Source organism: Phoenix dactylifera, chromosome 18 (genome assembly GCF_051530095.1).
Source record: "Phoenix dactylifera cultivar Ajwa chromosome 18, Ajwa_hap1_PhDact_Kaust_v1.1, whole genome shotgun sequence".
Lineage (NCBI taxonomy): Eukaryota > Viridiplantae > Streptophyta > Magnoliopsida > Arecales > Arecaceae > Phoenix > Phoenix dactylifera.
In genome coordinates, this window is record NC_143207.1 from 9,357,750 (window position 1) to 9,383,233 (window position 25,484).

Sequence of the window (25,484 nt, forward strand, 5' to 3'; positions counted from 1 at the left end):
TAGCAAATAATCAGTGTAGGACTAAACACACATCCATATGGATTCTTACAGAACCTATTTGAGTATTCTCGTAGGAATATCCTCCATAAAGCACGTCTGTTGGCCTACCTAGCCTGTAGTCTCCAAGGGATCACTCAAATCTTAGCCTAAATCTCACTCCGTGGGTTTGTTAGTCTAGAACAAGCTCGTCCACTTGATGATGTAGAGGTCGGAATAGAAGTCGTCCTCATCCTCATTGGCTGACTTGGAGGTGAGCTTCAAGGAGATCTCGATGTCGGCAACGACCTTCAGAAGGCCCTAGAGCACGACAACGAGGTGGGAGGGTGGCAGGGGCAGGGGAAGAGGGTTAGGAAATGTTTAAGGTTCCTTTGGCCATCCTATCAATATTTTATGATGCAAAATTTGGAACCTATTTAAGATTAACGGTTTAATTAATGTTCTATATAGTTATAAGTTAAAGCGCTGCATAAAAATAAATTTCAGAGAAATAAGCATAGATTTTTCAAATTATTAGACCTAAGTATAAGTTAATCTTAATCTCAGAAAAACTTTTGTAATTCACTTGATATTAGAATATAATCGATTTTAAGCTAGTTTTTAAAAATTATTAGATAATGGATATAACTAATGTTATAATAGCAATCAACATAATTCTTTCAAAGGCATTCTATTATAAATAGATATATGATGAACGTTTAAGCAAAAAGCATTAAATATTATAGTTCTCATTAATTTTAATAGTTCACTTTTTATTCTTTTAATTTTATTAGTTTTTTTTACTTCATATTTATATCTTGATTAATATATACTTTGTTTTACTATTTTTGATTATTGTGACTTATAATTTGCACTTTTATTTTCTAATTCATATATTTTTATACACTATTTTAAATTTTATTTATATTCAATTATTCATTTCAGTTTTATATTTTGAATTTCATATTTGTTTTTAAGTTTAATTTAAATTAGTTATAGTTTTGTTATAACTCTCTACTTTTATTTTATACATATTCATAATATTCAGTTAACATAATTAATTATATTTTTATTTTTATTTTTGTTAGTTTAATTAATTTTTGATGCCTATTTAATATATTTCCATTTTTTAATACTATTCAATAATTTATAATTACTATTTCATGTTTTTAACATTCAGTAATTGCATAATGCTCATTTGCTAGCACATAGTAAACTCTTAAGTAATAATTGATATTCTACTATAACGCGAGCTACTTGATATTTTAACTGCTTTCTAATATAACTAAACTTTAGCTAAATATTATTTAAATTATTTATTTTATTTCATATCATAATCATTGGCAATCAAATCATAACATAATCGTATCCAATATGTTATTTGTTGTTATGTTATATAAAAAATATTACTAATTAATTTATTATCAAATATAATTTATTCTTATTTTCATGGAAATGGTAATTCCTCTCATGTAAGAGTGGAATGCATGGAATCACTGTTCCTTCTAAAGAAGGAATCGTGATTGCCAAGGAAATATGATTATGTTATTAATGGCAAATATTGGAATGGAACTAGAGTTCGAATCCCTATTCCATTCTAGCACTCATTCCATGGAACCAAATGTGATGTTAGTTTCCTTTTCATAATTTAGTTTTAGTTTAGTGCACCCAAGTGGTTTTAATGCTACTATTGTTTCTTTTGTGGTTTATCTAGGCATGCAAGGCCTTTAGGCGGGTATACCCTATCCTAAAGAGGTTAGACCAGCAAAATAATCTTTCCAGAGGTGATCATGATGTCATAACGGCTGTAAAATTTTGAGTAGCAATTAATCACAGAATTTCAAGCATGACAAGATTCTAAAAGAAGATCAACTACTGTATCAATCAATAATCTTTCATGAAAGATTGGTGCCCATGGTCCTACAGCACCTTTTATCTTGGTCAATGTATAAATATCAAGGCATCGATATCTCAAGAAATAAATTAAATTGAAGATAAATTACTAGTTATGGGTATCAATTTTGATATATTCTTAAAAAATTTTAAGATAAAAATATATTGTAAATTAGTTTGTTGCCGCTAAATTTTGAACCGAGGCCGAGATGCTGCTTGGCTCACTTTGAGGTCAGTAAGAACCGAACTGAGTGAGGTTGGAGGTGAGAAAGAACCAATTGCCTTCGAATCTAACCTGCAAGAAGTCTACTTGCCGGAAAGTTTCCGACCGAGATCCTTCAATGCTTAAGTCAAAATAGTCGAGCAATAGTGAGGAGGAACAAAATTTATAGAGAGGAGCCTTCAAAAAAATGAGCTTACCTGAGGATCTCCGGGCCATCCCTTTATATAGGATAAAATATCAATCCGTTATCTGATTTGGCATGATGTGTCTTAATTATAAAATAACGGTTGGCTGCATGTTAACAACGTGGAAACCGTCACACAAAAGTAGCACATGGCGGCAATTATGCCCATAGTGCATTGACTGCAGTGTCGCTATAACTGCTGGTATTTATTAGCATGAGCAGAGTGGCACTTCGATTTTCACCGAAGTTGTTCACCTCCATTAAGACTGAGGTCAAGGAGGTGTCTAAGTTGAGGTCAAGATGTCCAATATTTTTCCATCACTTGTCCCACACTTAGGAGGCTGAATTGAATGTTAGTCCCGTTGACAGAAGTTGTATCATCATCTTGATCGAGGATAAGACATCTAGAAGGAAGTTTTAATGTGTCAATTGATTTTTTTGAAGCGCCATCATATCGTGGTTGTCCTAAGACATCATTATTCCAGAGTGTTCCCAAGGTGCTATTAATGTGGTAATCCGGATGAATCACTCATGTCATATGCTGAGCTGACACATGGTTGAATCAGCATAGGGAGTCGAACCGTTGCTTGAATCCCCTATATAAGGGTAACCTCGTCCTTCATTTTGCACGCCTTGCTTCTTTTGCAAACCTCTCCAACGGCTCAAGCTTTTTCCTAGGTGCTTCTCCAACAAAGTTCTTCTCCCCCCGGCTCCGGCATCTGCCCTGGTTTCTTCCAACGATCACCAGCAGGTTTCCGCTTTTGGCTGCTTGAATTTTCCTTTCTTGCTATTTTCCTCTTTTGCCTTTACTATTTTCTATACCATGAAAGAGGCTGAGATTGAGGTCTCAGCGGAGACTTGGTCGTCTGACCAATCTCCTCGATCTTAGCATTCCTCACGTCTCAGTGAGGCTGAGCCCAAAGTCCGCTCTGGCCTAGAATATGAGGTGTCGGTCCTCACACAAGAAGAGATGGAATTGCTCCACACTCAACACTTCGTTCCTCCCGAGTTTACTTTTCAGCTCGCCGGTCCCAAGGATCGGGTGACTAATCTTCCTCCTTCTCGGCTCAGTTTGTTTGAGGAAACTATTAGGACCGGGATTAGTTTGCCTCTCCACCCTTTCATCGTCCAGTTGATGAGAGTCTATAGCCTCACCTTGACCTAGTTGGTTCGAACTCCTAGCGGGTCATCATAGATTTTCTTGCCCTCTATTTTCTTCTTAACATCTGTGCCTTAGTTTCTTTCTTCCAAGGATGCTTCACTTTAAAGAGCCATCCTCGAAAAAATAATTGGTGGTATTTTTCTTCTTGGAAGGGCCGCCAATTGATCCGAGGTACTTCTTTCATTTACGGATGGAAAGAGAGATTCTTTATTGTTTCTTCTGAGCAACCATGGTGGTTTGAGACCTTGTGGAAGACACCTCAAGGTCTTTGAAACGATCTCCATAGTTGTCTGGTGACAATCAGGGATCCTCGAACACTCTTCTTAAATCAAAGCTTCCTCCGTTGCAAAAACTATTGTTCGAGGAGACACTGATCAATGTTGGCTTGAGGCCAGTCGACCCTCAAGATAAAATTCCTTAAATTTTTTATCTTTTCACCTTGTCATTAAGTTCTATTATCTAACATTCTCCTTTGCTTGCAGTTGTTGCAGCTATGAAGACTGACCTAGCATTGATTCGAAAAGCTATGTGCAAAAGAGCAACTCCAACATCTAGGGGTGACTCCTTAGAAGAAGAATACAAAGAGAGGATCTACTTTGAGTCCTTCCAAGGCCATGGCTGAGGCCTCTATTGTCTAGGTCTGTATTCCCAAGGTGCCGGAACCTCAGACAGCAAGTGTGGAGCTTGACCCCGAGGTCAAGATCATGTCACCCATCAAGTTGGCTCCTCCAGAAGGGATTGTCCTTGTCCAGCCATCCACCGCCACTCTAACTGCATGTCCAGCATCATCCGATGCTACTACCTCAGCCCAAGCTGGTCCAAGTTCATCAGCGCCACTAGAGCACAACTTCGCAACTCCGTCCTCAACATCGAGCTCTTCGGGTCATGCTGCCTCCAAGTTCTACATCCCAGGGTGGTCAGTTAAGCTTCCAACTCGGCTTTGTCATCTCCTCGGGTAGCTAGAGACATAGTTCGTGCTACTTAGCTGCAGGCCAATAAAAGTATTGTAAGATCTGTCCATGTCAATGACTTAATTGATGAGACACTTACCTCGATCGAGTAAGTTTCTATACTAATATTTTACAAAGTGTTTTACATTAGATATTGATCATTTCTTTTCTGTAGCATGAGGTTTATTATATGTATGAGGCAGTTATGACGCTTAGGCATCATGTCCCGAACATTGAGACAAAATGGAAACTCCCGAGTAGAAAGTTGCCGAGATCGAGGCGAAGTCGAGGGATGATTTAAGCAGGAGGCTGCCGAGGCCAAGGAGATGGCCAGTAGGACTAATAAGAGGGCCATTTGGGTAGTTGAGGAGTTCCTCGCTTCGAATAAATAAAAGGCGGAGTCCATTGAGAATGCCACCGATGCCTTTGCGAAAGGCTTCAAAGACTGCCAAGATCAAGTCCTTCGACTTTATCTGGAGATGGATTTCAGCAGCCTTCATATCAACCTCAACTATGAGGGGGACGACGAGGATGAGGATGGCGATGACGAGGAGTGAAGTTTTTTTTTCTTTTTTGTTTTGTTTTCACTCAGATTTGTCGAGGTCATTGTATCTTGTTTTGGCTTCGGTATTTTGGGATTTTTGTACAAACTCCTCCAAGTAATGAAAAATGAAATTTCTCTAAGTATTTGAATTCGGTTTGAACTGTTTATCTTGTTTGAGTTCAATTTATTGTACCGAACTTCTTTCTTTTGATGCCTCTTCTTAGGCTTAATTTTCGATCAGACAATCGGCGAGGATCCCCAGCCAACCTTGGGTTATTATTATATGAGATTTCGGAGTTCGTCGCTAGATCAAATTCTGAGTGAGCATGGCTTATGGAGGCCTCGGACGTGTCCAAGGTGTCTCCATGAGACTAACTGGTTTCTTTGTTGAGCTCTCCTTGACCTCAGAGGTCTTAGGTCAAGGCCCAAGCATTCTTGGGATATCCCTAATCTTATCTGAGTTGGACATATTAGTTATAGTTGATCGATATGAAATATAGAAATATAACAAGAATATCTTCATTAAGAATAAACTTGGGATACAATGAACGTTATTGGAAGGAGCTCCAGCCCCAGCTGACTTCAGCCCAAGACCTCTTTTGGAAGGAGCTAGAGCAGAGGATCGCAATCGTGATCCTCTCCGGCTTCTCCTAGCACAACGGGAGCGGAGGTGTCATGGGCATTCTGCGGCTGCCCTGCGACTGTTCCGTGGCCGCTCCGCGGCCGCACGAGCAGCTGCTAATTACGCTCAACTGCCGCAGCAATCGCGGCGGTGAGCCGTTCAAAGTAAGTCAATAAAAATCCCTCCTCCTAGAGATCAATCTACTCCGACCCACCCTCGAGCCTTCTCCTCCTTTTCCCCCTCCTCCTTCCTCACCTCCGGCCACTGCCTTGAGCTCCATCGAGCTCTCTTTTTCCTTCTCCCTCTCTGTTTCTTTCGAATACTCTGTTCCGAGATCCACCCTCTCGGTTTCAAGCACCGTCGCTGCCACCCCAGGATTGCCGGATTAAGCAGCTGCGGCCGAGATCTCCCTCTCCACCACTCGCCGATGAGTTCTTCTCCATGCCTTCGATCTGTTGCCAAAATAGCCTTGATTTCTTTCTCTATTTTAGCCCCAAAACTGAGACCACTCTCGGTCTCTTCTTCACGTCGGTCACTGCAGTGGCCACCGGCCGCTACTACGGTCGGCTGGCCATTGATCGGACGACGGCCTCTGGCCACCTAGGCCAGCCACCTCGCGGGCTCCTTCCTCCTCCCAGTTTCCTTCTTCCCGGTTCATGGAAGTCTTGGGAAGAAGAGGCCCATCATGGCCCGAACTGGGTCAACCTTGGGCCTAGCTCAACCATGTTGGGCTTAGTTGGGCCGTACCCATTGTGGGCCGAACCTGGGACCAATTCAGCCGTGTTGGGCCCAGTTGGGTCGTACCCATTGTGGGCCCAAGTTGGGCATAGTTCAAACACTTTGGGTCCTGTTAGGTCATGCCCATTGTAGGTCAAACTTGAGCCCAATTCAGCTACGTTGGGCCCCATTGGGCCAAGCCCAGTATGGGCCAAACTTGGGCCCAATTCAGCGCCCTTTTGGGCCATATGGGCCGACCATGGGCCCTATTGGGCCATATCCATTGCGGGCCGACCATGGGCCCTATTGGGCCGTGCCCATTATGGGCAACTCTGGCCCTGTGGGGCCGTGTCCAATTATTTTTTTTGGTTTTATTTAGCTCTAAAATAACAAAAAAATTAACTATATTTTAATAATATTTAAACAGGTAATCTTGATCTGCCTACCTGAAATAGGATATAAAGCGAGAAGAGGTAAATAACCTAATGCTTCATGGTGTGTTTTTCAAATTATTTGGCAAAATAATTTATTAATTGATTAAATTTGATTTATGTTTAATATTTAGTTAAACAGGTTAGGCATGTTAATAATCGTTTTAAAATTATGCTATATGCTATGAAATATGAAAAATGTCAGTGGGAAAATTATGAAAAATTTATTTTGTGTATATATATATATTCTCAGCATGGCTATGATCTATTCTAGCTTCGCCAATGGAGATTATTTGTTTGTCCTGTCGACCTATATCTGCGAGAAACTAGTTTCGACATTGTTGCCACCGGTGATTAGAATAGTGGTTTTTAGACACCATTGCCATCGATTATTAGAATAGTAATTTTTGGACATCGTTGCTACCAGTGATTAGAATAGTGGTTTTTGAACACCGTTGCCACCGGTGGTTAACAATAGTAGTTTTTGGTACTTTGTGCGTCCCATGCTACTGGGTTACATGGCTGTAGCCTGTTGATGTTGAGATTCTGATATCAGAGTTTTTGTAAAAATGATAATAAGTTTCAAAAAAAAATATGTTTATTTGTGATTTAATTTTTGGTCATTATTTTGTATTTTGATCAAATATCTAGTATGCTTTGACCCTACTTTGGGATATTACGTTACTTACTGGGCCAGTGTAGCTCATTATCATATTTTGTTTGTTTTTTAGATCTAGAGGCTTGATCGCACATGATTGGAAAGTGCGCTAGATTTGAAAGATTTTGCTTAATTATTAAAATTTTAGTTAGCCTAGCTAGAAAATTTGATTTATGTTGATATATGATATTTTAAAACTTTGTAAGATCGCTTTGAATAAATTAATATTTAAGTCAATTTTAAGCATTTGTGATTGCTTTGATATGATTGGCTGCCTTGCATGCCTGTACGGTCCGCTGTGCGGGCGTTCGACGTTTGTCGCATTCTGGGCTCGGGGCATGACAGATTATAAGAGAAATAACCACAGCATCATCATGAGAAGTCTGTAATCCTTTCAGGTCAATGTCAGAGAAAGAGATGGCATCTCTCCTATGCACTTTCTCTTTGGAGCAGCTTCGGCTTCCTATGGGGCTCGGTTGTCTGAGATGCTTGAAATCTTGGAAGTACCACCAATAATCGTGTTGATAACCCCTATTGTCGGGCAGTTATCAATCAGCTCCAGGGGTCGCTGATCTGAGGCAGGCTCTTTTTGATCACGCCGAGCATGCACATACCGATCCAGCTGTCCACATCAAATGAGTGCTTCAATCTCGTTCTTGAGCTAGATGCACTCCTCAATATCATGTGTGTGGTCTCAGTGGAATCTGCATTACTTCTTCTTATCTCTTTTGTTCGTCGATGCCTTTATTTGATGCGGAGGCTGTAGGAAGCCTCAGCCTTCAATACCCATGAGGATCTGAGTCCTCGGTGAGAGGAGTATACCTCAAATTTTCAAGGAGGACTTCTGGACCGACGTGAACTCTTTTCTTGATGAGGTGAAGTTCTCCTCAGCGTACCTCGCTCTTCACATCTCCTCTTGCCTCCTCGGTCAGGTTATCCCTAGCTGGCTCACGATGGGAGACTATGGTTTGCTACATATTGGCATACATTTCAGCTCATGACAACATCTCGGCGAAGTTCACAGGAAAACACTTTTCTAAAGGGAAAAGGAAATGGGATGGTCTTAAACCATTCTTCATTGCTGATATTGCGACAGACTAATCCAAGTCACCGCATTCAAGCGGTTGACATATTTTTAAGGCACTCCCTTTTTCTCTACTTGTCATCGAGCAACGCATCGAAACCATGGCATTGTCTTCAGCTAGTGACGAAGTATGTCATAGAGGCGTCCGAGCTACTCGAAAGATTTAATCGATCGATAGAATATAATATCCTAGTTGTGTTAGACTCAAATGAAAATGTCATATGAAATAAACTAAATGGATAATGTCACACATGCTCTTGGTCTGCGGTGCACGTTCTGCAAGGTAGAGAGCTGTGCAGTCCTAGATAGGCACCATGTCACCTATTTCGAAGATGGACAGCTCTCTTTCATTTTAGAATATTGAACAAGTCATATTCAGTACAACGTGCAATATATTGCAAGATGAAAGAGAGCTGCTCTCTCTTATATAGATAAAATGAAGGATATCTATTCTGTGGTGCAAAATGCACGCCATGGAGGATCCCAACTCTGCATGATCTCATGAATCAAGTTATCCCTTTTATCAAACTTTGTGTCCTACCGTCTGCCATCACCAATCCATGAATTATATATTGGGATATTTCTAGACGGTCTATGTCACATCGTTCATCCCCCGCCAACCTGTGTGAGAATATTGGGTCAGGTTGGCTCCAAGTTATCGGGAAAGGCATTTAATCTCACTTGGACAATGAGTACTTCGCTACATTGGGTCAGGTTGGCTCCAAGTTATTGTGATTCTATTGCTTTGACTATAATACAATCCTTTTCACTTGACATGTAAGAAAGCATCCAATTGAAATAAAAATAAAAATAAAAATAAAGCTATTACCAAGTTATGCCCCTGACAATTCAGAGTCATACTGGGGACTAATTTAATCTTTAGCAGTTTTTATATGTGGTAGCTGCTCCAGGACTTGAACATATTCTATTGTGCTCGGTAGTCAAAGCTTTTTCCTGCCACACCAAGCAATAGCCTGCAAAGTGTTCGACTAAAATACAAGCCAATAATATTCCATATTGATACCACACTATTATTATACTGGTACGGTATGGCACAAGATCAGGTTGGTACGTCTTTCATATTGAAAATTGGTACCAAAACTGGCATGATATAGTACGTTTTCAATAGTTGCATCATTTAGTTCAATATGATACAACGTACGAGCCGAGTAGAATGAGACCAAATCCCATCCATAGGCCTGAATTATTTTATGACGAGGTTCCAACCAAATTTTGGTCCACCTGATCCATAAGCACGCCCAACCATAAATATATCCTTGGACAATTTTGAGCAATATGGCCGGTGCTCCCTTATTTGCAAGCCGCTTTGGAGGAGCATTAGCTCTTTTACAATTACGTGCACCTTTTAAATCCAAGGACCCTATTAAGAGTCTCTATTTGCAGAATGTCACTTATTGACAAAAATCGCATGAATTTATAATAATTTCTTTCTTTGTTTCGGCCTATATTTTGTGCCCGCATGTATCACACTTGTGTTACCCATCCACTTATCATCCATTTCATCAATTATATGTGGCAATTGGTGCAATGCACAAAGATAGGTAAACTGATTAGTATTCATTTCATCTGTTATAGTAACTTATTGTTCTCTGACTTTTTAGATGTATCCGTACTATAACTGTGTGAATCATCGTTTTAGAAAAAAAGAAAAAAAAAACAGGCAACTTAGCCATAAACTAATAATTCCAATCGCATAAGCTTCTATATACATTTTTTCGAAAATTAATGATTTATTTTTTTTATTTTAAAATTATACCATCTCGGAACTATGTTGAGTTGATTGAGGACAATCTTTTAGTCAATTGATGTTCCTATATTATCATTTAATTGGACTTCCAAATGATAAAATTCCAAAGTTAGAAACCTTGGAACATAATTAGATGTCTACTAAGAAAGGCCAGAGCCAGTGGTTGTTGTGCCAACTTCCGGTCACCATACTTTCAAACCCAAAAGCCACAGCGAACCCAACTCCAGTGGCCACAAGCCCAACTACCCACCAAACTCCTAATTCCTAAACCTCCATGGAGCCGAGGCTCTTTGCTTATATATGAGACTGCAGGTATGCATACTGAAGCGCACTCCTAGTTTCTAGTTGCTCACCGTTTTGGTACTAATTAGATAAGATCATCCAAGTATGGAGAGCAAGGAAGAGTTCCGGGTTCCAAGGGTCAAGATTGGAAGACAAGGACTTGAGGTAAGGCCCCGTTTCCATGGTTAAAGCTTGGTAATTAACATTCCTCTTAGCTAAGTGAAGCAGCATGAGTTGTGTTTGAATTCTAGTTTCTTAACTAATATGTTTCTCATGTGAAAAATGTATATTTTTCTTTTCTTTTCTTTTGTTCTTTTGAGCAACAAATATGCCGGTTTTACTACGTATAAGTCGGCCCAAAATTATGAGCATGTATGATTTTTCTCTAGAAAGAAAAACATTTTCTCTCTTTCTTGTGTATATGTCTTTTAATTTTCTTTCTCTAGTGACATTCTTACTTCTTGTTTTTATGTTCTTGTTTAATGTAGCAATTATTTCATCCATTTCATGGAACAGCAGCTATGTTCAATATGTTTCTAATTCTTCTTTTAGTAGTATCAAATGATTATTTTTGCCAAGTTACTATTAGCATTTTTCTTGGAAAATCAAACTATTAGTAATTTATTTTCAGTTTAATTATTAGATGCCCTTTGTTTTTAACTGAGGTTACTTTTTGGTGTCATTTATGTTGCTATTTTCGGTTGTTGTTGCTTGACTCATGTTAGTTTTTATGATATCAATACGCATGACTTGCTTGAGAAAATGCTTCAGATAAGATTGTAAATATTCACAAGTCCTAACAATCAAAAAGGTGCAGTACTCCACGTACTTAACTGAGTATAATATCAGAATGCCAATATAATAAACAAGTATATAAAAACAAGGTACTATGCTAATTTATTTGCTATGATCCTTATTAATCTCAATACTTGATCGACTCTGATACTCTGCTAATTCTGAAGCTTCGTCTGACAGATTTCCAAGGTAGGCTTTGGGTGCTCAGGACTCTCTGGGATATTCAACAATCCCCTTCCTCATGAAGAAGCTGTCTCCCTCACCATAGATGCCTTCAATAAGGGGGTAACCTTCTTCGACACTTCTGATGCCTATGCCAATGGAGACAATGAAATCCTCATCGGAAAGGTCTGTGTTTATCTCCTGGGGCTTAAAAAAGGTGTTGGTTCGCTGACTGATTAGTGTGAAGTACTATAATTCACCTAACAGTAGTATTCTGATTAATATGACCTTAGTTCTTAAATCTATTGAATGAGGATTGCAGATCAGAGTTAGAGTGACTATAGGTTGCCCCTTGATAGTGCGCTTTGCCAATGAAACCAACGAACTAAACCTATTACTTAGATGCGAACCATTTTGGCTACTAATATGACCTTTCTGGGTGAGTAGCCTTATTGGTATTGGTGAAAAAGTATATACTATTGAAATCAACGTTGTGAGATAGAGTTGATGATTTATAGTTTTGAGATATTGGAACATACTGGCAATGCCAATGTTTGGGAATTACAATGTTAGGAGTGATAACTCGTAAATAAAGTCTATGCTCAAGGTACACGAGTCTAATCTTCTTTTTTTTTTCTTTTAGAGACCAGTCTCTCATTTTCTTTTAGAAAAGAGATGACTCTTAGGTCATTTATATGCCTGAATAACAACAAAAAGAGTTTTGTTACATATTATATTAGTAGTATTATTTATTGGCTATATGTGTATACATATGATATGCATATATATATTATATATATATATATATGAGATTATAATTCATTATCTATTAAATGGGTCAGGTTCAAGCTACACCTTTTATAAAGAAATACTTTTTGTGAATGGACAATAGGATCCCACATTGATAATCCAAGCTGTTGGATGCGATCTACTACTTTTAAACTACTTATACACAAAAAAATATGTGATTTGGAAACCCTTATTCTATGCATCAAGTAGTCAAAAATTGAACAATTTAAATATTACGAACTAATACATGTTTTTTTACCACTTGATGCAGAGACTAGAAATTTTCAAATCACATGATTTTGGTGTGTAAGTAGTTTAGAGATAGTATATCACATCCAATAGTTGGGATCAATGTCGGTGGAACTGGTGTCGGTTGTCTGATGGGACGAGTCGATACAGGCCTGCACTATGCCATACCGGGCCCGTATCAACACAGTAGAAGAGGCGGGGGAGAGGACGATCGGAAGAGAAAAAGAGAGAGAGAAGGCAGAGAGAGAGGGAGGCCGACGGAGGGTGGCGGAGGCCTGCGGCTGGGCAGCAGTGGAGGCTGCGACCGTTTTCCTATTTTCTTCAAAATAGGGGTCCGACTGCTAAAAAAATTCGTAATTTTTAAGTGAAGTCGACAAATCGCTTGTCGACTTTACTTAAAAATTACAAAATTAAAAAAAATATGATTTTTAAATGAAGTTGGCAAGTGATTTGCCGACTTTACTTAAAAATTGCAAATTTTTTTAGCGGCCGAACTCCTACTTCGAACGAAACAGAAAAACAGCCGTGGCCTCCGCCTGCTGCGCCGACAACGGCCTCCGTTGGCCCTCCACCGGCCTCCCTCCCTCTCCCTCTCCCTCTCCCTCCCTCCTTCGCTTGCTCTCTCTTTTCCTCTCTTTCCTTCTTCTCCGCCTCCGGCAACGATTTTTATTTTCGTTGCTAGAACTGTCTCGGTGAGTTGCTGGGACAACTTAGAACAGCCGAAACCGTCCGGTTCGAAAGGGTTCTGCCAACCTTTGATGGGATCATTGATGATGAATTCTCATAGTCTAATTCAAAAAAGGTGTAACTATATAAAAGTTGCACAAGGTATAACTTGTTCCTGACTCATTTAATAGAAAATGAATTATTATCATATATACTTACAAAATAGTCCATATTAATAATATAATATATAACAGATCTCTTTCCATTGTTACTTAGGCACATATCCAGGTCTAAGGAAAATGAAAACCAAGCCCCCTTTTGGTATGGTTTTATCCCATTTTATGGGAATCCAATACCTATATGAATCAACATTCCCATGTGTAAATGAGTTGCCAATCATGGGAATAGGCAGGATAAAAATATGATACCCATTCTCACCTCCTAATTCCTGTCAAACGAATATGACCTTAAAGAGAAGGCATTTGCAGAATGTGTTTACTAGATACATGTGCAACTATTATTAGAATAAAAAGAGAATAAACTTATACACGGAAAACATAATTTACCTTCCCTATGCAAACTCTCTTTTGCATAGTCTCATTAATGCTGTGTTTTTGTTGTTTTCAAATAATTGAACAGTGTTTGATAATTCAGCTAAGATTATAGTTATTCTTTTCTTATCATAGTTCTCTTCAGTTAGAACTTTCTTAATTTGTAGGCTTTGAAGCACCTACCTCGAGAAAAAGTCCAGATAGCAAGCAAGTTTGGCATAGCTGGTTTTAAAGATGGGCAGCTGCTAATCAATGGTGCACCAGAGTACGCACGGAAATGTTGTGAAGGCAGTCTGCAGCGCCTTGGTGTTGACTACATTGATTTGTACTTCCCACACCGTGTAGACACTACAGTTCCTATAGAAGAAACTGTAAGTACCAAATACAATTCACAGGGCTTTCCTAAGATTCATCGTAGTTCTGATGACTGATGGTATTAAGAAAAACTTTAATGAGGCAGATGGGTGAACTAAAGAAGTTAGTCGAGGAAGGGAAGATCAAGTACATTGGTTTGTGTGAGGCCAGTCCGGACACCATAAGACGTGCTCATGCTGTTCATCCCATCACTGCAGTGCAAATGGAGTGGTCTTTGTGGACTCGTGACATTGAGGATGAGATAATCCCTCTTTGCAAGTTTGTTCAATTGAACTCTACTATGTTGCCATTCATGAACTAGTGCTTCTCTCTCTCTCTCTGGACAGGCTAACAAACCAAGTTAACTGATAATAAATATAGCTAATGCTTGCTTTTATAAGATTACATAGCTATGCTTGCTTTTATAAGATTACATAGTTGAAAAAACAGACATTGTATATATTACCCGTGAAAGAGGTTGATTGTAGACAAACTACCCTTTATATGTTCCTAAGAATTTTTCCTAAACCATTTTTCAAAACCATGTCTGCATTATAATGCAGAGAACTAGGTATTGGAATAATTGCGTACAGCCCTCTTGGTCATGGTTTTTTTGCTGGGAGAGCAAATACAGAAGGATTGCCTGAAGGAAGCATACTGGTATGGACATGGCACGCATATGGCTAAAAGAAACTCATTTTAGTGTTTCATTCATATTATAATACTGCTTTATGAACTATGTCTTAATTTGATTGTGATAGGCCCTGAATCCAAGGTTTAATGGTGAGAATGCAGACAAAAACAAGATCGTGTACATGCGTGTAGCAAAACTGGCTTCTAAGTATGGGTGCACTCCTCCTCAACTAGCCCTGGCTTGGCTCCTCCATCAGGGAGAAGATGTGGTACCTATCCCTGGTAATTTTTTTTTCCCACTCTTTCCTCAGAGGCTGGAGCTTTTCTTTTTTGCCGACGCTTGCATGCAAATGATCAGAGCTCGCAATTAATGAAAAAAAAATCAAGTAGCACTTGTAACATATTCTTGAGCTTATGCCATGGCTAGAAAAAATGAATTAATTTTGTAAATCTGATCTATTCAATATCCTGTTTTCCAATGAATGAAGCTAAAATAAATGAATGCCAGTCAAGGATAATCTTATAAGAGAAACAAAATTTAGAAGATTTTTGTTGAGTTGAATATCTAAATATCTTCTCAGAAGAGGAATACTAAAATAATCTTTGTAGTCATTCACTGTTGGAGCTTGTAATTAAGAGAGGATTAAATAAACTGATGCCAGATCAACATTATGAAGATCAGGTGTTCTATTGTCAAATTCTGGTACAAGTTTCAGCATAAATTGATGAACACAAAAAAGGTTGGGTTATAACCAAAGACAGCCTGCCTCTTCATCAGCTTTGATAGCTTCTAAGATTGGAAGGGAACATCAATTAACAATTTTCATAATACATGTCAGAAGCATGATTAAACAGGGATAAATAGAAAATGCTAAAGGTTTATATATTAAATTCTATGGCCATCTGATGCACAATAGAACTGCTGGCAACTACTCGCATACCTCTGAAGCACATTTTTTCCTTGAAATCCACCAATCTGATAGTTAAAAGCTTAAAATTTTTAGGACAAGGTACTACTCTCAATCGGATCAATAGCAATACATAGTATCTTCCATGATTAACATATTGTCTAATTAGAGAAACTAGTTAGGTTTCGTATAGTTAGAAGAACCTGAATGTATATAAATTTTGAGAATTGTGTACAATCAGCATGATACAAGGGCTACTTATCAGATGAAATTCCAACAATCATCTTTGGAAGAAAGCAATATCTAACCTCTTAGGTTTAAGTGATCAGACCATGACAAGATTTCTTAAATCTTGGAATCGCAGATTGTTTTCAAAATTGAACACCCAATTCAACTTAGAAGTGGTGCCATCACATGAAAAGGAAGAGGCGGACAGGGATGCAGAATTCACCTCTATTGAAGATTTAAGTAGAAGGAGAGGGAGAAGCAACTGACCAGACCCATTGATGAAGCACAACTGCAAGGGAAGAGGAGAAGGAGGAAGAACAAGGGAGGGAGAAGGAAGAAGAGGTTATAGAGACGTAGAAAGAAGAGAAGAGGAGGAAGGGGAAGAAGAAGAAGAACAAGAAAGAGACTAGGATTTTTTCATTCAATCATCAATTTCCTCATACATGAGAGGGGTGGTCTTTATATAGACCTTACATATTGACTCAATTACATAAACCCAATTGACCAGTCTAATAACAAAATAATGAAACAAATTGACTTGACTAAAACAAAAACAAATGATGCAATAAAAGAAAATAACTCGGACTCAAATGGACCCAATCCGGGTCTGACTTAATCCGGGGGCTCAGGATCATTTGGACGAAGGGCTCCGATGTTCCTGATGTCCCCATCACCCATTTTTTTAATGGATTGCTTGTGAACCCCATTTGTCCTGGTTAAAACCCTTCAAAGGTTTAAATGTCACAATGCTGAGTAAACCAAAACCTAGGTGACTTCAATAATTTTTTAGGCCCCGGTGAATGCCCCATCTCATTTCTTTTAGTACCATTTTTTAGAGCATCATTTAGATTTCTAATGGGTGCCACAGTACCTCATTATATGGACAAATAAAAGAAATGGCCTTTTAAACTCAGAGCAGAGTATAAAATAAAAAAAAAAGCAGTAAATTTGTTAAATCCAACCATTACAATACCATTCTACCATACTATTAATTTGATGGTGACTCTCCACCATACAAAATTTTTCTTCTTCTTCTACTTCTTTTGAATGCGACAACTTTATTAGGAGCAAGGTGCATACCGGCCCGTACAGGCCGGTACGAACCGATCCGGGCAGGGACTGGTACCGGATCAGCGTGGGATCCGGTACCGAGAGCTTTTCATTGAAAAACCGGCCGGTATGACTGCCGTACCGGTACAGAACCAGTACGAAACTGGTACGGACCAATACGGGACTGGTACGTACCGGTCCGGCCGCTGACCGGTACCGGTACGGTGGACTTTGGTTAGGAGTGTGGAAACTGCAAATATTTACATCTAGTATGCGCATTGATATAATGCCTACTCACATGGTGGTTAAAAATGATCAAAACAGGGAGTATAAATAGAGATGAGCGTGATCATTGTATACTTTATCAGTGAATAATATACTGTAGATTGGGTATCATGACATATTACTTTTAATGAGTATGTGAAAAAGAACTCTTTTGATGGGCATTTGTTAGTCTACATTTGTACTCAAAGAGATACACTAGAAAGGGACAACTTTCTAATTACTTTTTCTTAATTCCTTAATATATAATTAATATATATTAATATATCTTAATATATATTAATTTCTTAATATATAATTGTTTCTTTATAAAACTACGTCATAAATTAGATTTTGTACTGTTAGCTGTATGATTATCTAATATTGGTTTCCATTTTTAATTTTGTATTAGGTACAACAAAAATCAAGCATCTGGATGCTAATATTGGCTCTTTGAAAGTGAAGCTATCTGAGGAAGACCTCAAAGAAGTTTCAGCTGCAGTGCCAATTCAGGAGATTGGTGGGGAGAGAGATATTGATCTCTTCACTAGTTGCTCATGGAAGTTTGCTAATACACCACTGCCTAGGCACCAAACCTCCCAAGCAATAGCTGGCTAGATTCTTGCTGAAGATGGAGTTTGACTTACTTTGTCAATCCCTCTCATCCCTGTCTCTCTGTCACTAGGACAGCTAAATAAAATTTTGTAATGTTATAATATGTTGTTCAGTTATGGGCATGTGGCCTGTCAATTTTATGCGGACAATCATGCGGTAAATGTCTGAGGTTTCTTGCAATTAGTCGTATGTCCTCGTCTTGAATGAGTAGTCTTTATCAACTTCTGAAGTATTTAACACACTATGTTTTTAATCATCAATACCTTAACTAGATTTGTCGAACCGGTATCAAGGGTCATACTAGCCGGCGACTGATTTAGTATAGTACGGATCTATCTGTGTAGTTTTAGAACGTACTGAAACAATGAAAGAGAGGGGGAGAGGGAGAAGAAGAGAATGAGAGGAAGAGTGAGAGAGAGAGAGAGAGAGAGAGAGAGAGAGAGAGAGGATGGATTGGGATTTTGTTAAGGGCCTAATCATCCGAATTGTTCAAATGGTTCCGGCTCTTGACCAGTTCAATTTGGTATGATTTGAACTATCCAATTTGGGATGGTTAAGCCAACCTTGATTCTGAGTGGCCAGATGACTATTAACCAGTGCACATTAATGATTGAAATTGATGGATCCTAAGCATCAAACTCTAGAGCCCATTCAATTTTTTTCCTCTCATGTTGTTAGAAATTGAGAATTAATTATGGTATGATGCGGTTGATAGTGAATCAGCACAAAATTGTGGCACTTTGAGAAATTATCCTCTACACCTTGTTGGAAAACTCTAGCTTCAGTTCTCAACTAATTGGTATTTAATTATAGATTGGATGTCACTTATCTATTTCACGACAAATCAAATTCCTTGTGAAACTGGCCTCTTTACTCAAAAAAGTAGTAGTGGTAGTAGAAAAAGAAAAAGAAAAAGACAGCAGTTTAAATTTGCCTAGAACTTTTAGGCAAATGTATGCAAGCAAATCACCTAGATTTTATTCTCCTTTAGGTCCAACGGATGAATAATTCTATGTATTCATCACACAAATAAAACACCTATATATGGTTATGATGATGATTATGATTATGATTATGATTATGATTATGATTACGATTACGATTACGATTACGATTATAATTATGATGATGATGGTTATGATTTTAACTATGATTATGATTTTGATTATTATTATTATTATTATTATTATTATTAGCAACAACAGCAATAGCGGCAACAATAAAATATAGTAGCAGCAGCAATAATAGCGGCAGTAGCGTAGCAATAGCCAGGGCAATAGTGGTAGTAGTAGCAATAGTATTAGTAATAGCGGCAGGAGTAGTAGCAGCAATAGTAGTAGCTTTAGTAGTAGTATAGTAATAGCAGCAGCCACACCAACAGTAGTAGCAGCAGTAGCAGCAACAACAACTGTAGTAAAAGCAATAGTAGTAGTAGTAGCATCAATAAGAACAAAAGCAGCAGCAGTATAACAAATTAGATTAAGCTAGAAACCAAAATACAATTATAAAAGGCATGCATTATGTATCTTTTGTTTTACCACACATCTTGGTTTTCATAGAAATGGACTCAGGTGCTAAAGAGATTGCTAGGAAACTACATGGGAAAAGTAACTATACGGTGATCTAACGATTTTGAGAAAGTTGGGCTTGGATGTTCTCACTGTCCATAAGGTCTATTAAAACAAAGGCATGGACTTCTAGCATAGCTTCTTCGAAGATGTAATGAACTTTCTAACAGCATTAGCATGCTTAAGGAACTTCGAAATACCTCTAAAAAATCATCTTCCAGTTATATATACTAGGTTAATATCTCTGGATAAAAGCCAACAACAAATTATTCTTATTATTAAAATAAAAATATAGAGGGAGGCCTCTCAAACTACTATAAACAACCTTTGAAATGTTATAACAATCATTTAGTACTTGAGACAAGCGCAAACAAAGCCAGTTATATCAAATTTTTGCTAGGTCCAGCAAGTTCGCAGAAATGTCTCGGTCCAAAGCCTTAGCAATGTGTGCTCCATTAAGTATTTTCTAATAATAAAGATAAAAAGAAAACAATAAACCTATGCTTATGTTAACCATCATTTCATAGAAGAACAAGACAAAATAAGATTATAAACTATATGATTTGTATTTTTTCCTTCTCAACTTTTTTCTTGCAGGAATTCTGGTTTTAATCCCACAATTGATGGGATGAGAAGAGGTGGAGATCTCTCCAAGGTTGTCTCTCTTTTTCCAACTCACACTCCATGGCGGGCCTTTCTTCGAGAGAGGAGCACCATTAATGGAACTTTCTAATAATGTGCGAGAGTTTGAGTGTGTAGCCAAATAGAGCCCACATCAGCATCCTCGTTTTATTACTTTCGACCGCATTTGGTAGAAGGGATAAGTTTTGAAGGGATAAGTATTCTTTCGGCATTTGATTAGAAGGATAAGTGGAGGAAATAAATGAATACATCGATTTTCATAGTAATTTAGATTTTATCACAATAACAAAACTGCCATATCACTTTTTATTGTGTTTGAAGAGTGAATGAGGGAAAAATATTAATTAGAGAAGATAAGTTTTCCCTATTCCATGGGATAACTATCTCGTCCCAAACCTATAACCCGAATGGCCATATGATACAACTGCACAACCTAGGGCAAGCCCCAAGAGAATATGCAAGGCCAGTAAATTCGTCACAACAATATGAACCACATCTCGTAACAAAATAGAATAATCCATCCTTCACATGTAATAAAAATTGTCTAATTACAAAAAAATAGATAATTGACGAGTATCAGCAATACTATAACTAATCACCCTCTCACTAGGATCCCAAACTATAGCCATATTAAGCATCATGCAACTCTTAAAGGAGAAAGAGGTAGTGTGAGCTTTACAACCTAGTAAGAATCTTCACACATCTATACTATATAATAATACAATTTAAAAATAGCAAATGAACAACATTGGAGTGAAAATATAAATCATAAAATTTTATATCAAACATCTGGTATAGCTCAATTTAATCAATAAATATACGCATAAATATAGATTATTTATTATCAAATATCTGTCTTGTTTAAAAGAGAAATATCATAAATATTATCAAGTCAAACCTTTTTATTCACGAGTGATTTCATTTGTCTCATCATTTATTTCTTATTAACCTAATCAAGATCAGTCAACAGTTATTTTTAGGTTTTGGATTAACTATGACCATGCTTTAGCTATGGCATGGCTATCCATAATGCCACGTTCTTGTCTGTAACGAGTCCATCCATAGTTTAATGTAGTTAGTCCAAATGCCTCTTTCTTACCTATCAATTTTTTTATTCTTATTTATGCCATGTAAATATAATATAACATTATATTCCTTCAAAATTTCAAGCAATCGATATCATATTTCAAACATCCGATGAGCCATTAATATTTGATACATGCATATAATATAGAAAATATAAATAATCATACTGGTAATCACATTACAACAATGATCAACCACACGATACCAAAACCACATAATGCATAAATAAATATTTGTATACATACAGATAATTGTGTCTGAATTCTTTCTTCTATCTGAAACAGACTTAAATACAATGTATACCGATCCACTCAATCTAAGAACCAGGGTTTAGAATATTTTACTCAACATCTTCTTGCTTAGACGATTGCCCAGCTACAAAGCTAGTTCTCATCATTAGAATAATCATAAACAACCATGAATGGTGGAAGATTGTGGAAAGACATGGTAGATGGTCTAGAGCGCCTCCCAGGATCAACCAAAATTCACATAGATGTCTAGACCCTTCACTAGCTCATAAGGCATCTAGAGAGAAAGAGAAAATGTAGAGAGAGAAAGAGTGATGAAGAGAGAGAAATATAGAAGAGAGAAAAGAAAAATAAGAGAAATAGGGAAGGATGGCTTTATTTTTGATCTAGATGGAGGAAACTTGGGATAGCTAGCAATGATGGCAAACCTTTGCCCAAGTTCGGCCTTCATCGAAGATCATGGAAGTAGTATCATCGACCACAGAGGCTGGCAGTGGCAAAGAAAAATAATAGAAAACTAATGCCAAGGGTTGGCCTAAATAGGGGAGAGGTTGTTTGCATAAGCCTCACTGAAAAAGGCCGATGACCACAACTTTGACTAGAGATCCGAGCTTCGACAAGGACCTTAGCAACCATCTTGTCGATGGAGGCTGGTAGCAAAACAAAAATAAACAAAGGAGAAGAATTTAAATAGAGGAGATGGTGCATGGCAAATTCAGCATTTGGCCAGCTTCAATTAGGCCGACAATGGCAACCTAGGGATCAGAAGAGTGAGGAGAAGAAGGTCTAGTGACCTTTGCTTCCTCTCCAACAAGGTATCGTGTCTAGATCGATGAAAACCCAAGGAAATCTTCCATGGAGAATAGTTTGAAATCAACAGCTCTAAACGAGGAAACTCGAAGGTGGGATGCTAGAGAGGAAGCAAGGTCTCTTTTTATAAACGAATCCTAAGGTTCCACCTGAATCCGATAGGCCCTTGGTATTCTTCGCACCATGAAATTAGGACAGAAGACAGACTCCTATTGGGGGTCCTCTTCCCCCACCTCGCTTGCAAAGCACATACAAAACATGGGTTTGGGCCTCTTCAGGCTAGCCCAATCGGTTTAAAACTAGGTTATCACAATAACTTACTCTCTTCTCCCCAATCAAATCAATTTGAAGATGTTTGTTGTGCAGCAAGCTATGGACAATCTATAGGTGAAGTAGGAAAGGCCAATAGAGGAGGACTATATCATTAAGAGGAAGGTCATAGAAACTACACATTGGAGGATTGAATCTTTAGGAGTCAGTTGGAATGGTAAATCCTAGCAAAAGTAAGTGATTTATTCGTGAAATATGAAAATAGGTATTTCTCCGCCTTCAATTCTAATTTAACTAGAGCTAAATCTCTTAAACAAGAGAAGCTCTGATGTAGGAGGGTTACTAATTTAATGTAGACCACTCTGGCCAATATGGAGAGGACTAGACATGCCCTATGAGAGATCTGTCATATCAGGAAATTGAATCGTGCACCAAACTTCTGAGGGCCCTAACTTGCTCTTGAAACATCTAATTCAGATACTCTTTGTTCTGAAATATTTATTTTTTGAGCCTTATAACTTAGTGTCACTTCTTAAGAGTGCTGTACAACAAGCGAACGGGGCTCAATTTTATCGTTATGTCCTCAATTTTTTAACTAGAAGAGAAATCTGACCCAAATTGTGTAAGGATAGATCTTACTAATATTAATAGAGGCTTTGTAACTCAGTTTTGTTATTTATTAAGAAAAGAAAAAGGAGAACTAGATCCTTTTTTTTTTGAATTTCTATTTTCTGAACTTTTTTCTTAAGAGATTCAGCTTAAGCAGGTTGGAGGATTATATCCTCCTCTCCAATCGGATCAACTTTAGTTTTATTAAATAGTATGTTCTCGCCAATTAAATTGGTGGGCTTGCAGCTTTCTTTTGCTTACAAGTTGGCCTTCACTGGAAAATAGTGAGTCTTGGGATCAACACGGTTGATGTAATAACATTGTTGGTCTTCTAAAATTACCTTTTGGTTAACTATTTCACGAATTATAAAAGATGTTTACCTTCAGTGCACTCTCTTCTAATGAAATATAGTTCATAAATGGATTTGTGCTTCTAACACATGGTATCTACTATGCATTCATCTTGGTAGTTTTCGTATTGAATCATAATGAACTTTAGGTGTGAGAGAGGGATCAGGTGGGGCTATGTTCGCCACGCCGTCCTATTCATCCACCTTTGGAGCAACCAATTTTCGCAGATCTCAAGACGAGCACACCTTCCAAGGCAAGTCCACTAAGGAACTACGAAGCCATGGACCACTTCTATCATTTCCCAAGTCCATGTTCACGACTCCGAGCCACCATTCCTGAATTCAAACTTTGGATCAGTGAACACCTGCTTCCCTTACTTTAAAAGAGCTGCACCCACTACCTTGAATTTTGATGCTGCTTCTTTCTCCTACATTAATGTGGTTTCTGTAAACATCTAACTGTGCTGCAAACACTTGCAAACAAGCGAAGCTCAATATCCAAGGGAACTTCCCTGTGTGGTAAATTGTTAGTTTGTTAGGAGAGAACTATATATACACATTTCTGCTGTCAAACAAACTTACCTACAAGTTCTTTACATCCAAAAAAGTAGAACTAAAACAGTTACCATCATTTGCTCATTGATTCATCATATATTTTGGTTTATCAATTGTTGGTTATCTCAATGAACTTTGGAAGAAAAAATTACTGTCCATGTTTCTTTCATGCATTCATCTGAAATAACCTATAACATTAACTTGCCTAGATATGGAGGCTTTTCATAGGCCTTCATTGAGGAGATGGGAGTAGAAGAAAGGTGGAGATTCCAGAGTTGGAAGCCCAAGGGAGGGAGGCAGGAGAAGAGAGATATTTCGGTCTTGTAAGTTTGTGAAAGGTAGAGGAATAAAGGAGGAAAAGAAAAGGGAAAGCTGAGCAGTCTTTTTAGCAGGCAAATGGTATGTATTGCACTCCTAACTGCTGCAACTTACATGAATTATATACCTCCCCGCCAACTTTATAAAAGCTGGCTGAGGATATCCCATGCAGCAGCACCCCACACAACTCTTTGTGTGGGTGTGTGTGCGTGTGAATATTCGGATTTGAGCTTTATTTTCCTTTATGAAAGGGTTTGATGAACACCAACAGTTCTTCCAACCCATGTGGTGCGGTCACTACATAGACTGAATTTAGCCCCACCTCCTTCAAAAAGATGTAAATATTCAGATTGCACCACTAATTGTTTACTATCTTTACATTAAAAAGTTGGCCATCTAAAAGTTATAACATACCCAGCTGATACAGTTCCGTTATGAAAAGAAAAGAATATGAAAACATTCGTGCACCATTTATTTAATTGAATTTTCTTGCTTTTCTGTGTTTGATGTCATTATATTACAAATAAAATAACTTATACAATATATATCTTAAGCTCAATAATGTATAACTTCGCAACCCTTCAGACAAAATAAGGAAGATGGATAACTCTCTGGAAAATTTCAACAGTATATATATATAGCACTCGAAAATAAGAAAATTCCAACAATATGCATATATTTCAAAGTTGTCCATTTTCTTAAACACTTCATTCTTTATTAATTGTATAATTTGCAGTGAAATATCATCTAGCTATTGGTGTATCTCTTAATTTCTCCATTGGAGTATTCGTGGAGGTGTAATTTGTTTTCTTTATCTATACTAATTAGTGAATGCATATGTTTCATGTGGATCTTTGGCCATATTAATCATTGGTGGAAAGAGAAAACTATTTCTTAGAGCTTAAGAGCTCATAAAGTCATAGGAAATATCTAAAAAATAGTCCAAACAATCATACATTGGATCTTCAGTTTTGGTTTTTTAGTTAATCTAAAAGTCTTTCTAGAAAAATCTAAAAGTCTATAGCTAACATCCTCTCAGAGGACATGGCTTCAAATTTCCAGGCCACATTTTCACCACATTTGTTGCATGCCTCGGACTTGTTCACTCATGTCAAATAAAAAGCCTATGAACAATTTTGAGATTGTTGAAATATCTAGGTGTACTAGCTGTCCTCTTCCTAAATAACCTTGGCTATAAACCCAAATTGGATGGTGAACTGATCCTTTTAATTGATGTTTTAATTGAATGTTAAAATGAGACATGCAAGCCTCT

General features: G+C 37.8%; 1 protein-coding gene across 2 annotated transcripts; it reads left to right on the top strand.

Annotated features, from left to right (window-relative positions):
* Window positions 1-10,364: 10,364 nt before the first annotated feature.
* Window positions 10,365-17,935, top strand: LOC103716356 (perakine reductase-like). 2 transcript variants are annotated; one of them, XM_008804319.5, is made up of 7 exons: window positions 10,365-10,659; window positions 11,470-11,637; window positions 13,874-14,077; window positions 14,167-14,339; window positions 14,624-14,720; window positions 14,822-14,975; window positions 17,553-17,935. In XM_008804319.5, the coding sequence occupies exons 1-7, from the start codon at window positions 10,600-10,602 to the stop codon at window positions 17,756-17,758; spliced, it is 1,062 nt and encodes a 353-aa protein (XP_008802541.1). In that variant the 5' UTR covers window positions 10,365-10,599; the 3' UTR covers window positions 17,759-17,935. The 2 variants fall into 2 exon arrangements, with proteins under 2 accessions (XP_008802541.1, XP_038987846.1); XM_039131918.2 differs by having other exon boundaries at window positions 10,383-10,659; window positions 15,966-17,935.
* The last annotated feature ends 7,549 nt before the right edge of the window (window positions 17,936-25,484 follow it).

What these genes read in the sequence shown, in the direction of transcription:
- LOC103716356 (XM_008804319.5), top strand. Translation starts at nt 10,600, where the DNA reads ATGGAGAGCAAGGAAGAGTTCCGGGTTCCAAGGGTCAAGATTGGAAGA. An exon ending in ATGAAATCCTCATCGGAAAG is followed by an intron (nt 11,638 to 13,873) that starts GTCTGTGTTTAT and finishes CTTAATTTGTAG; the next exon opens with GCTTTGAAGCACCTACCTCG. An exon ending in AGATGTGGTACCTATCCCTG is followed by an intron (nt 14,976 to 17,552) that starts GTAATTTTTTTT and finishes ATTTTGTATTAG; the next exon opens with GTACAACAAAAATCAAGCAT.